Here is an 11,507-nt window from a genome sequence, read left to right as displayed (position 1 = left end):
AGGTAGAGAAGGAGATGAAGGAGGAGGAATGGTGTGATTCATAACCTCCCTTCTCCTAATGTCACTAGCTCTCATGTGACAATTAAGACAATCATTGCTCTGCAATATCCAGGTTCTCCCACACCTCCTCTCCAGAAAGCTCCTGGAGACACTGCTGCCTTACAGATGCTCCAGTTGGTTGGGATTGTGGAGCAAGTCACTGAGTTAGGGGTGGAGCCAGGGTTGGGTGTGGGGAAGAGTCATTCCATGGATGAAGAGGACCAGTGTACATCTTAGCACCATGCCCAGAATTCAAGGTGGAAAGAACATTCACTTGTCACTGGGAGGCTTGTAAATGTAGATCCTTCCATCTCCCATGCCCAGTGAGTCTTCAGCCATTTGTGGTCAGACTTTCCTACTACTAATACATTGCTCAGACTAAATCATAGGTCGATAGTTACATTATATCCTACTTGACTAATGAGAAAGTTGATCCAATTATTCACATCAACCAATTCCTATCATAAGTATTCTTATTCACTTTTTTTTTTTTTACCATTTATGCTAGTAAATATAGGCAGCCTGTCTTCTCCTTCTAAGCTCCATGACGAAGAGCATGACATTTCCAAACCATTGAGGAGTAATCTTTTTAGCCACACACCTGTAATGAAATGACAGCATTCTGGAGAACCTCTGACCCTCAGAGATACTCTTCCTTTCTGGGATAATTCTTAACATCTTTTTGACCATAATCAACATCTTACCAGATAGATCTCTTGGTCCAGACTGCTACTTCCAGCTCCATAGACTTCCTGCCACTCACAATATTCATACTAGACATTGCCAGGTGAAGAGGAGATTACCCTTAGAACACTAAAGGCTTTCCTGCGACAGTTCACTATTTATTTTCACAGACTTCAGGGCTCCATTCAGTTTCCTATTTGCATGTGTGGGCAGCTTTTTCTCCAGTGTATTCCCTATGCTCTAATTGGCTCACTATACAGATTCTTGGCTCTGTGCTTGGGACTCATCACTGACTTTTAACCCACCTCTCCTGAAGAACAGCTTTCTGTGTTTCTATTAGTATTTCAGGCTCTGACCCTCACTTTTAAAATTATCACCGAGATTTTAATTGGTGGTTTTTATTGTTTATGTTTAATCTTCCCTAGTGATATTTTACATTTTATTTTACTCCATTTGCAAAGGACAGAACCTTAAAGAGAGAGAAATAATTGGGGAAAGAAGACATTCATTTAGAGAGACAATAGAGACGTCCCTGGACTTTGGCTAATCACTTAAAGGGAACTGTGATTTATTCCAGGAACCTTAAAATTGTAAGTATATACGTTTTGTTTGTTTGAATGAATGCTTAAAAAAAAAAAATCCTCACTCCTAACATTAGCAGAGTTTCTGTCTCTTAAAAATAGTTCAGAAAATGACTGTTTCCTAACGTCCACTGAAATGGAAAGTTTATAATGTTCTACTGTGACCTGAAGGTCTGGCAATGAACATGGGTCACATAATCCTCTTTGAATAGTATAAACATTCAGACTCCACTTCCCTTTTCAATATGGGAAGAAGTTGAACAACCTGTAAAGAGAGCCTAGGGTGAAAAACCCCTATCCATTGTACAGTTCTTCACACTTCTGATCATTCTAAATGCCTGCCACTGGAAACCCTCACTAAAGGAGTGAATCTTCCATGCCCCACAGAAAGCTGCCTTTCAGCTGGAAGAGGGTGTGTCCCTAAGTTTTTACCTGCGAGCAATGATGATCCTGTTAAGCATTTCAGGGAGACCAGCCCAAGTTTTTAGGGTGGGGATCTAAACAGGTTATACGTACCTTCAGACCTGCTCCCAGAGAAGGCAGAAACACCTCAAAGCCTGCATGTAAGAACATCTACTGAGAAATTATTTTTAAGCAGACACCAGCTGAGTGGGGGGAAGAGAAAGAACAGAGAAGCAAAAACAAAACTCCCTTGATCTTGGATGTAAGAGAACCCAGCAGCGATGAACTGGCCCTTCTTCGGAGCAGCTGTGGTGCTGTTCATTTTCCTGGTAAGTGAATCCTGTTAAAAACTTTCCATCATCGTTCTCATTGTAAACAAGAGAGAACTTTTAGGAAAATGTTATTTTGTGTTATTTCTAACCTAAACCCATTAAAAGTTTAGGTTAATGATAAGGTGATTTTTATGGACTAGATTTTTTAATAGTGTTTCTCTCCTTAATTGAAGACTCCAAGGTCATATTAGTGCATCAGTGTCAACTCACCATATCACATCTCTGACATCGAAGTCATTGCCAAGTCACCGGGGAAACACTGAACTTAGGAAAGTCAGATCACTACTTAATAGCATTCTGTTCAAATTCTCCTTTGCAGGTGGGCTTTGAAAACTAATCTCACAGGTGTATCGATTTTTAATCCAGGCATTTTCCCATACTTTTGGTATCTTTGCTGGTAGATTCACTATAATTTTTAAAATGTAAAAGTAGGATCCCTATAAATTAAAACCATAGCTGTTTGTAACTGGCTTCACCACCCAAACAGTCTCATCGGTTCTGTATGTGGTTGGGGATTCATATCCACTAATATCAGAAGCCCCACACTTCTAAACTGTAATTTTATTTAAAACATTTAATTTCAAAAAGAATGGCAGTATGGGAGATTTATAAATGACATAGTAGGTGAGGGAATGGCTATAATTAAGGAATAAGTATAATTATTATGATAATGGTTCTTACTACTAGAAAGTCAGTAATGACCACGAGACTAAAGTTGCACATTTGATGATCAGAGAAACTATAACAAAATACTTTATTACTGCAACCCTACACTTTATTAGTCTTCTCACTTTAGAGACAACTTCTAAGTACAGCACTAGTGTGTTGCATCAGCTTCTCTTGTGTTGAAAAATTGAAAATTGCAGTCTCTCTCACAATAATGTTAATATAATATAAAGAGGAAAGTGCCAGGTAAATCGTGTCTTCCAATTTTGGCAGGATGTAGTGCTGTGGTGAATATTTGTCTCTACTTGCTTCATTTTTGAACTGGATTGTTGGGTGTCTACAGTAACAAGTGAGATCTTTGATTCAACATATGCTGGTTAACTTGAATTCACTTTATTAATTGAGAGGCCATAACCAGTGGGTTTATTAATAAATGAGCATCAGTAAGTGGTAGTTATATAGTTCCAAACTGCCCTTCAAACATTAGCCTTATTCCAGGGACTTGATACTGAGAATCTCATAATTTGGGACATGGCAGGGATTAATGAGCACCACACAGTATGGCATTTGAACATAGGAGTGTTTGTTAATTATGAAATAAGAAAATACTTTTAATTTCATATAAATTTGATCTGATTCAGGTCCATTATAGTATCAGTTGATTAAAGTTTATTCGGATGCTTATGTATCTTCATTGAATCTATAAGGTGCCTTTTTAAATTTTTATGATTATTTCTAATTAATTACATCCTATAAAATTCCTTTAAACAGCCATTTGTATCTAGTCATTCTTCAGTACAGCATATCATTTTATCAAACCCATGTATTTTCATGTAACTTTCTCTCTTTGTAGAGAGAGTTCTGGGCCTTTGTCCTTTATTTTCTGAGTCTGGATAGTTTTTGCCTGTTTGCATGTGAATCATTTGTTTGTCTTTTGCCATATTTTACTTTGGAATCAATCATAAGTTCTCATACACATTAGGAAAATTATTTCTTGAAGAACTTATTTTATAAAGAATTGAAATCTTCCATTTAAAATAACTTTTTTTAAAAAATTTCACTTTCTAAGGTTTAGAAAAATCACAAGTTATTTTTACTACTGATTTTACCAGATGATCTGGATAAATATCCTTTGGAGTTATCCAATCTATTTTTGCTTTAAAATACTTTTTCTGAACGTGAACCAGCACGATATCAAACTTTTCTGCTAGCCTTATTCTGAATGTTTGCTTTTACCAATTTAAAAAAAAGAAAAGAAATCTATGTAAAGTCTTTATATTCTCTGCTCAAAATTGGTAAGTGAAAATTACATTAAGGAGCATATTTGGGCAATTTTGAAAACTTTTAAGACATTTAAACTGATACTATCTTTGATGCAAACCCACTGAGAGCCCGACAACCATATACTTAACAAGTATGCTGTGTAATCTGCTCAATGTTCCTTTAAGTTTTAAGACTACAAATTAGCGGGTTCAATCAAGGAGAATAAAGCTGAAGAAACTTCTTATGGAGGCCAAGCTTGCCACACGACTATTCCATTATCTAGGCAAGGTGCCTGAACAGACACTAGCTTACAGCTGTTATAACATTGCAGGCCAAAGAAATGTTATTAATGCTACATTTATTTTTCTTTCTTTCTTTTTGTTTCCATGAGTTTGGTGTGTATATGTGTGGCTAGCAAGGGGCTGGAGGTGGTTAGAATGAATTCTACACCAGAAAACAAGGCTAACTTTACATCAAATATAAGAAATCTCTCTGAGTGGCTGTAACTGTGGTAGAAGGGATGACATGGTGACTGTGAAAAAGCAAAGTAGAACCAGTAGAATTTTATAGTTCTGTTGATTTCTAAAACTCACTTTGCAACTTCACCAGGTCCAATCGATCAACTCAAATCAATACAGATATCAAGGTGTCTTTTTCTATAAAAGTCAACTTCTGCAGCATACACTCAAAGAACAAATACACCCATCTTTACTACCAAGAATGATTGATTTCTTCAGTTGATCATATCAGCCTCACTTCTCCTCTTTCCACAGTTAATACTTCCATTAAAAAAAACTTCTTCTGACCACCAGATAAACTAATTCTATAGTTTGAACTTAGCTGAAATTATTAAGTTGTTGAAATTATTATGCAGTTGTTTTTAGAGTATTTCTCAAGCCCAGAGCTAAAATATAATATATACTTTATTACATAGTTCATCAACTTATGTGAACCAGAATCTTAAATTTCCATAATTGTGTTTATTGATGCCTAAAGCAAGAGCTAACGAATTAGTACAGACACAACAGAAGAGAAGCAAAAGAGAGGGTTTTAGGCTTTCTTGTGCTCATATTATAGTGATACATATTACAGATATCAGAATTTCAGTAAAATATTTTCTAGAAGATGGAAGCAGCATTTCTGTTTACCTGTTAATTCAAATGTATAAATTGTATTTAAGCAAAGTCATGATGCTCTTAAAAGCTTTGGAATTTCACAGCAGATTTAAGATCAGCCTGTTCTTTAACTTTTATGAGAATAAAGAGTACAAATTTGTCATCATTTAATTGGCTTGAGTTGCTACAGAGTAAAATCATTTGCTGTGTCTGATTGAGGTGACAGAAAAACCTAAAGAACTAGGAAATGCTAACTGGAAAAATCTGATGACTTGGCTGCTAAAGGACAAGATTCACCAACTTAACAAGGCTCATAAATCTAGAAAAATAACACTGTCTATTCCCAGAGCATTGTATTTCTGATAACTCTTCTGCTACATATTCTTCAAGGACGTTGTTGTTGGCTATCTCCGTGTCCTAACAGACACGACATTGTCCTGACACTGGAAGCAGGATGGGCACTTAGTACCGCAGTTAGACTTACCGTGCTCCCCACAGTGAGGGAGCACCCTTCCAGAGCACTGGGTCATGTCACTCTCGCTGGCTATGCTTGGCATGCGATGACCTCTAATGGACTTAGGCAAGTCAAAGTGGTTCAAATGCCACCGGTTGCTGATCTCAGTTGGTCTACAAGCATGGAGCACAGCCTTGGCTAATAAACAACCACAGCTTCACAAATTAAGCACTGCCTGCTGCTCATAAAACTACCTGGCTGTAAGTTATTCGAGGGCAGGTTCTGTCTCTAAGTCACTTTTGTATCCTTCATAGTGCCTTGCACCAGTGCAAGATTGCTCAGTAGACATCTAATTCACAAAGAAGAGGTGTCAATAGGGAATTTTAAGGTGGTTTCTATTTTCTCCCCGCTGCACACACACTCCAAATAATCATGAGGGTATTACACATGAAAACAGTCGCGATGAATTTTTCTGTTACTTTCATGATGCATCATACATTTACATTTTATCTAAGGCTTGTCATAATATTTCTAGGGCTTAGATCCTTCAAAAGTCTTAATAATAAAGCCTTGGTTTCACACATCAGATATGTATTTGTCAAAGAAATAAATAAACCAATCAACAAATAAGAAGAAGGACCTACCAACGTGCTGTCGACTCCAGCTATGGTCGAAGTAATACAAAGGAAAGACAAAACAGGAGGTTTTTTTAAAAGAAGCAATTTATCATATTTTGGCTTTATCTCAGGTTCATTCTTGTACATAACAGTTAGACACAAAATGTGATGCTTTAAAAACTGTCATGTGACTGTTGAAGATTAACACAATTATTAAATGCAAGAAGTTGTCCTTATAAAAACTACTTATTACTTTCAAGACCATTTTTACTATATGTAAAGAAATGTAAACCTCGACGTCAAAAGAAAAAAAAATGAGCTTAATTAGAATCATTGAAATTAGCATGCAATTTTGTGTCTGTGGCTTTTAAATATGTATATGTATGAATTGGCTCCTAAAATAGAGATGCAGGGAAGGTTCATTGAGGATGTGCTTTAAGTGAATTATTCACTGCTTTCTTAGAATATTTGAATTGGAAAGGGCTTTAGTCTCATATACAGAAGAGGAAACTGAGGCACCAAATGGCTAAGTGACTCACCCCAACACCCATATGCAGTGGGCAAAAGAGCTGAGATGTACTCAGCTTGACCAGTCTTCATTACCTAAGTGCATCTCCATCATGGTCTCCACGGAACACATCCCCAACACATCTCATAAACCAAACTAGTCCCCTGCTGCTGCTGCTGCTAAGTCGCTTCAGTTGTGTCCGACTCTGTTCGACCCCATAGATGGCAGCCCACTAGGCTCCCCTACCCCTGGGACTCTCCAGGCAAGAACACTGGAGTGGGTTGCCATTTCCTTCTCCTAGTTTTCCCCAAATAACCTTATCCTTGTTCTAGAGACAAAGTCTAAATTATTCAGGATAGTGTCCTTCAATTTACCTCTTCAACCAAGTGACTTTCATCTCCAACATGTCTCCCTCTCCAAAACTATTTCCTTGCACACTATTAGTAATCTAATTCTACTATCACATCTTTCTAACTTTTTTTTTGATCACCAAATTCCTTGGGAAAGTGATCATTTTCATGTCCTTTTTCCCATCTTATTCCCCAATTTCTTTCAGTCAGAAAGAGCCTGTTCCATCCAACTGAAGCATCCTATTCAAAGTCCTAGAAAACCTCAGATTTCTTCAGGAATCACTCTGTTCAGCTATTTTATATCATCTGATATGGTTCATGCCCCATCTGTCTTTCAGTTTTCCCTTCCTTTGACATCCTTGATTTTGCATGACATTTTCTTCCTGTTTTTTCAGCCATTTCTTTTTCTCCTTTTCATTTCTTATTTTTTGTCATTGTTCCCAGTTACATAGATGTAGGAATTCCCATATTTTATTCTCATCCCCAGGCTGTTTCTTGGCTGTGTTCTTGAGGGATTTCAAATTCTCCCATGATTTCAACTAAGCAAACTGAGCAGTTATTCCTCCACATGTCAGGCCTGAAGCACCATTGTTCACCGTGCTGATGTGCTTTTCAAATAGCTAAGCATCTTCACCCAGGCCCTTCTCCGGCATCTTAAACTTGCCGTGTTCTAACCTGCTAAATTCTGCTATGCCCGTGCTCCGGATCTGCCTGTTTAAAACTGCCGTCACCTGAAATTCTTCCCTCTCTTGACTCCCACGTCCCATTGGTTCTCAAGCCCTGTCAGTTTCACCCTTGCAGTATCTCTCCCTTAATCTTTTCTGGTCTGTTCCCACTGCTCCTGTTCAGCTCTGCATCTCCGGCCTAATTTGATGTAAACACTCACTGCTGGTGGCCTGTAATCACTGCCTCTTCCCTGTGGTTGGCCTAATCTTTTAAACCTGCAATTTTATCATGCCTTTCCCAAGATCAAAAAATTTCAATATTTTCCTACTGCACACAGAGATTTATTGTTAACATTGAAAAGGTAACTATATATATTTAGTCTACCCCTGTCATTTCACAAATGAGAAAACTAAGCTAAGAGAATTCAGCAAGTACACTGAAAGTTTTCTGACCCTATGAAGTACTCTGTTTATTTCATTATTTTGCCTTTGAAAGTCCAAGAATGACAATTTCAGGGTTTGGTTTTTTTTTTTTTCCTGGACTCTGAGCAAATCACAGTGAGATTATGTTCACAAAACATAATTTTAAGCAGACTTGGCAGTTTTTTAATTACTAATCCAGTTGAGAGCCTGGCTCTGTGGTGAAACTTGCTTGATCTTCTGCCTGAGTTGCTACTCATGGGAAAAAGAATGACCCAGCTTCATAAAGTTGGAAGGTTTCTTAGTCATCTGGCATAGTTCTCCAAAACAAACAGCAAGCACTGACACCTTGGTGTGGTAAGGGAAGCACAAGACAGATAGCTAATGCATACACAATTCTGTAACTGTGAAGAAATGGCTCCCAGACAAATAAGATACCCCCACACCCCAGTTCCACACCTACAAATTAGAGGAAAAAGTGTTCATGAGTTCACAGGTAGCAAGAAATACATACCTGCACTAACATCATTTCAATTCGGTGCCCAAAAGGGACTCTACAACAACAACTCAGTTACTTGTCCAAAGTAACTTGGACCATTTGGGTCATTTATTTTTCTTTCTCCTCCCACCCCATGCATAGCATTACTGTTATTGCTGTTATCATTGTATATAAGCATTCCTATTAATAATTCACAAGGATATTATGAGATTAGATTAAAATCAGAATTATTTTGAATTCTCAAAGTTGTAATAATGTCAATTCTTCATAGTATATTTTACTTAGAAATTTACATGGAATAGCCATCTTATATTACACATGCCACAAACACAAATTTAGGCTGAATTGTTTTGGATTGTGAGTGCGTGCTCAGTCACTCAGTCATGTCCAACTCTCTGTGACCAGCCAGGCTCCTCTCTCCATGGGGTTTTCCAGGCAAGAATACTGGATGGGGTTGCCATTTCCTCCTCCAGGGGATCTTCCCAACCCAGGGATCAAACCCCTGTCTCCTGTGTCTCCTGCATTGGCAGGCAGATGCTTTTGTATTTAGCTCTAAATTAATACCCAAACCTCAATTTCTTCATCTGTAAAATGGAAAGAATTATAGTATTGACCACATATACTACTGAAGACTGAGTGCATGGATTTCTCTAAAGACATTTTCCAATATTTAGTTATCATTCAGTAAATTGTAATGGTGATTAATGATAATGATTAACATTTGATACCATGAGTATATAATTTCTATAATAAAAACATAATCTCTTTATACTACTGATATTAACCATTATGAATTATGGAAATTTTTTAAAAATATGTACTTGGAGACTAAAATTTTATTTTTATTTAAGGGTGAAATTGAAAGTGACTATAAAAAGTAATTATTATATTTTGAAATTACTATTGTTAGTATTTTTTAAAATACAAACTATAATTTTCTTTTATCAGTGGTCCAGATAAAGTCTAATTATGACAACATCTCTCATAATTAGCAATTCTGGAAAGAAAAAAACAGAAGTTAAAATTTTCTTATTTAGGGGTGAATAAAAACTAAGAGTGTATACCACCTTTAACTAATTCTAAGTTAAATTTAATAAATGTAGATAAATCCTTCAAATTCACACCTAATTTTTTGATATTTTACAATGTCTTTAGTATATTGATATAGTAGACTTAATATATAAATGTGTGTTTTTAGAAATGCCTTTGTCTTTAGAAAAAAATAATTTAAATTATATACATAATTTTACACTACAAATTATATATAAAGATCAAGGCCAGAGCTGAAACTAGGGAGAGTTCTGTTTGACTAGTTCATTTGTTTGACAGGGAAATTGTTTAATGCAGGAGAAAAGATTAATGAAAGTTGCGTACACAGCAATTTGTCCCTACAGTCCTGTAATTTATTTTCATTGCTGTGGAAGGATGCATTTATATCATCTGTTTTGTTTAATGCCAGCAATAAAACATCAAATATGAACTCATTTTTACATAAAATTGTTTTGATTTCAGCACTTTTATTCTCATATTTCAAAGCAAATTAAAGATTTATCATCTTAAGATTTTCAAGAATACTCAAAAATCTTCCATCTAGAATTGGACTGTGAAAAAGCAAATTCCAAAGTTTTCCAGATATTTTCTGCTCTATATGCTTTCTTTACTTCAGCTTTTCTTTCCTATTTCCATTTGTGGCTAGTCAGATGCCAAAACTATAGTCAAATATTTTAGTATCATTACGTACTATTGAAATCACTAAATACCATCCAAGTGCTTTCAACTCTTCAGACATAAGATTTACTAAGAGATCTTGAGTTCCCAACCCTCATTCTCCCCGGGTTCTAGTTTCAAATATCCTAGCTCATATGATTACAAGTATCTGTACAGGCTAAGAATGAAAAAGAAGTTAACAATAAAAAGCAATGAAAAGAAGAGCAAAATTGAAAGGTAAAAACCAAACATAAAAGAATCCTTAGTATTGTCCTCAGACCTTGAGAGAGAAACCAAATTCACCTGTTAATGACCCACAAGACTGTTTTTTTTTTTCAAGCAGTGGGATAACATGCATTGTAGAGCATTCAATTAAAAATTAACTATTATGATTATCTTATTTTTTATAGGTGGTGCTGGAAGTTAACAGTGAATTTAGAATCCAGGTAATATATAGCAAATTAATTTTTTTCCAAATTAAAAGTGAAAAAATATAGTTTGGGAGAAGTAATATATTTTCCAATAAAAATTTATCCTTTATAAGTAAAGTTAATGTTATGCTAAAATTAATGGATTATCAAAATTACCAATTATTCCAACTAAACATCCTCTCTTTCTGACACTGTTCTAACCCCTAACATCTCCAATGGAATGTGAATTATGAATAAATTATATTTATTAATAGATACTATTACTTTGTCCTGCCCACCCAAGGTCAGAGATTATAACACTAAAAATGGCACCATCAAGTGGCTTTCCACCAGGAGGCAAAAGCGTGAGTGGATTAAGTTTGCTGCAGCCTGCCGTGAAGGTGAGGACAACTCAAAGAGGAACCCGATCGCCAAAGTGAGTATCAACCCCAAAGCAAAAAACCGAACATCAGAACGGACAGAGTTAAAATTTCAAAACAGCCTATCTTTGAAATATTTTATGAGCATATCTCACTGAGAAGTTATGATACAGAACACAACTATAGCTATTCAGATTATAAAAACTGAAGCCATCAAAAGTGTAAATTAAGAAATTTAGCCACTTGGGTAGACAGTTGAACACTGACTCATCACATTAGTGAAATTAATATACACAATCATGTGTCACCCTAAACTCTAGATGAAAAAATATAGTGATTTAAACAATGAATTTAATGTTCAGCACATTCACAGGGACCATTTAAATGTGTGCTCTTTCTGCCTCATGATCTCCTA

General features: G+C 36.0%; 1 protein-coding gene across 1 annotated transcript in view; it reads left to right on the top strand.

The window, feature by feature from the left end:
- The first annotated feature begins 1,059 nt into the window (after positions 1-1,059).
- Positions 1,060-11,507, top strand: part of DSG1 (desmoglein 1) — a 42,841-nt gene continuing 32,393 nt past the window's right edge. Inside the window, exons 1-4 of the mRNA XM_043888770.1 lie at positions 1,060-1,313; positions 1,903-2,035; positions 10,713-10,748; positions 11,017-11,148. Of these exons, the coding sequence (XP_043744705.1) occupies positions 1,988-2,035; positions 10,713-10,748; positions 11,017-11,148 (216 nt within the window). The 5' untranslated portion in view covers positions 1,060-1,313; positions 1,903-1,987. The remainder of the gene's footprint in view (positions 1,314-1,902; positions 2,036-10,712; positions 10,749-11,016; positions 11,149-11,507) is intronic.

Source organism: Cervus elaphus, chromosome 27 (genome assembly GCF_910594005.1).
Source record: "Cervus elaphus chromosome 27, mCerEla1.1, whole genome shotgun sequence".
Lineage (NCBI taxonomy): Eukaryota > Metazoa > Chordata > Mammalia > Artiodactyla > Cervidae > Cervus > Cervus elaphus.
This window is presented reverse-complemented; position numbering and strand designations above follow the sequence as displayed.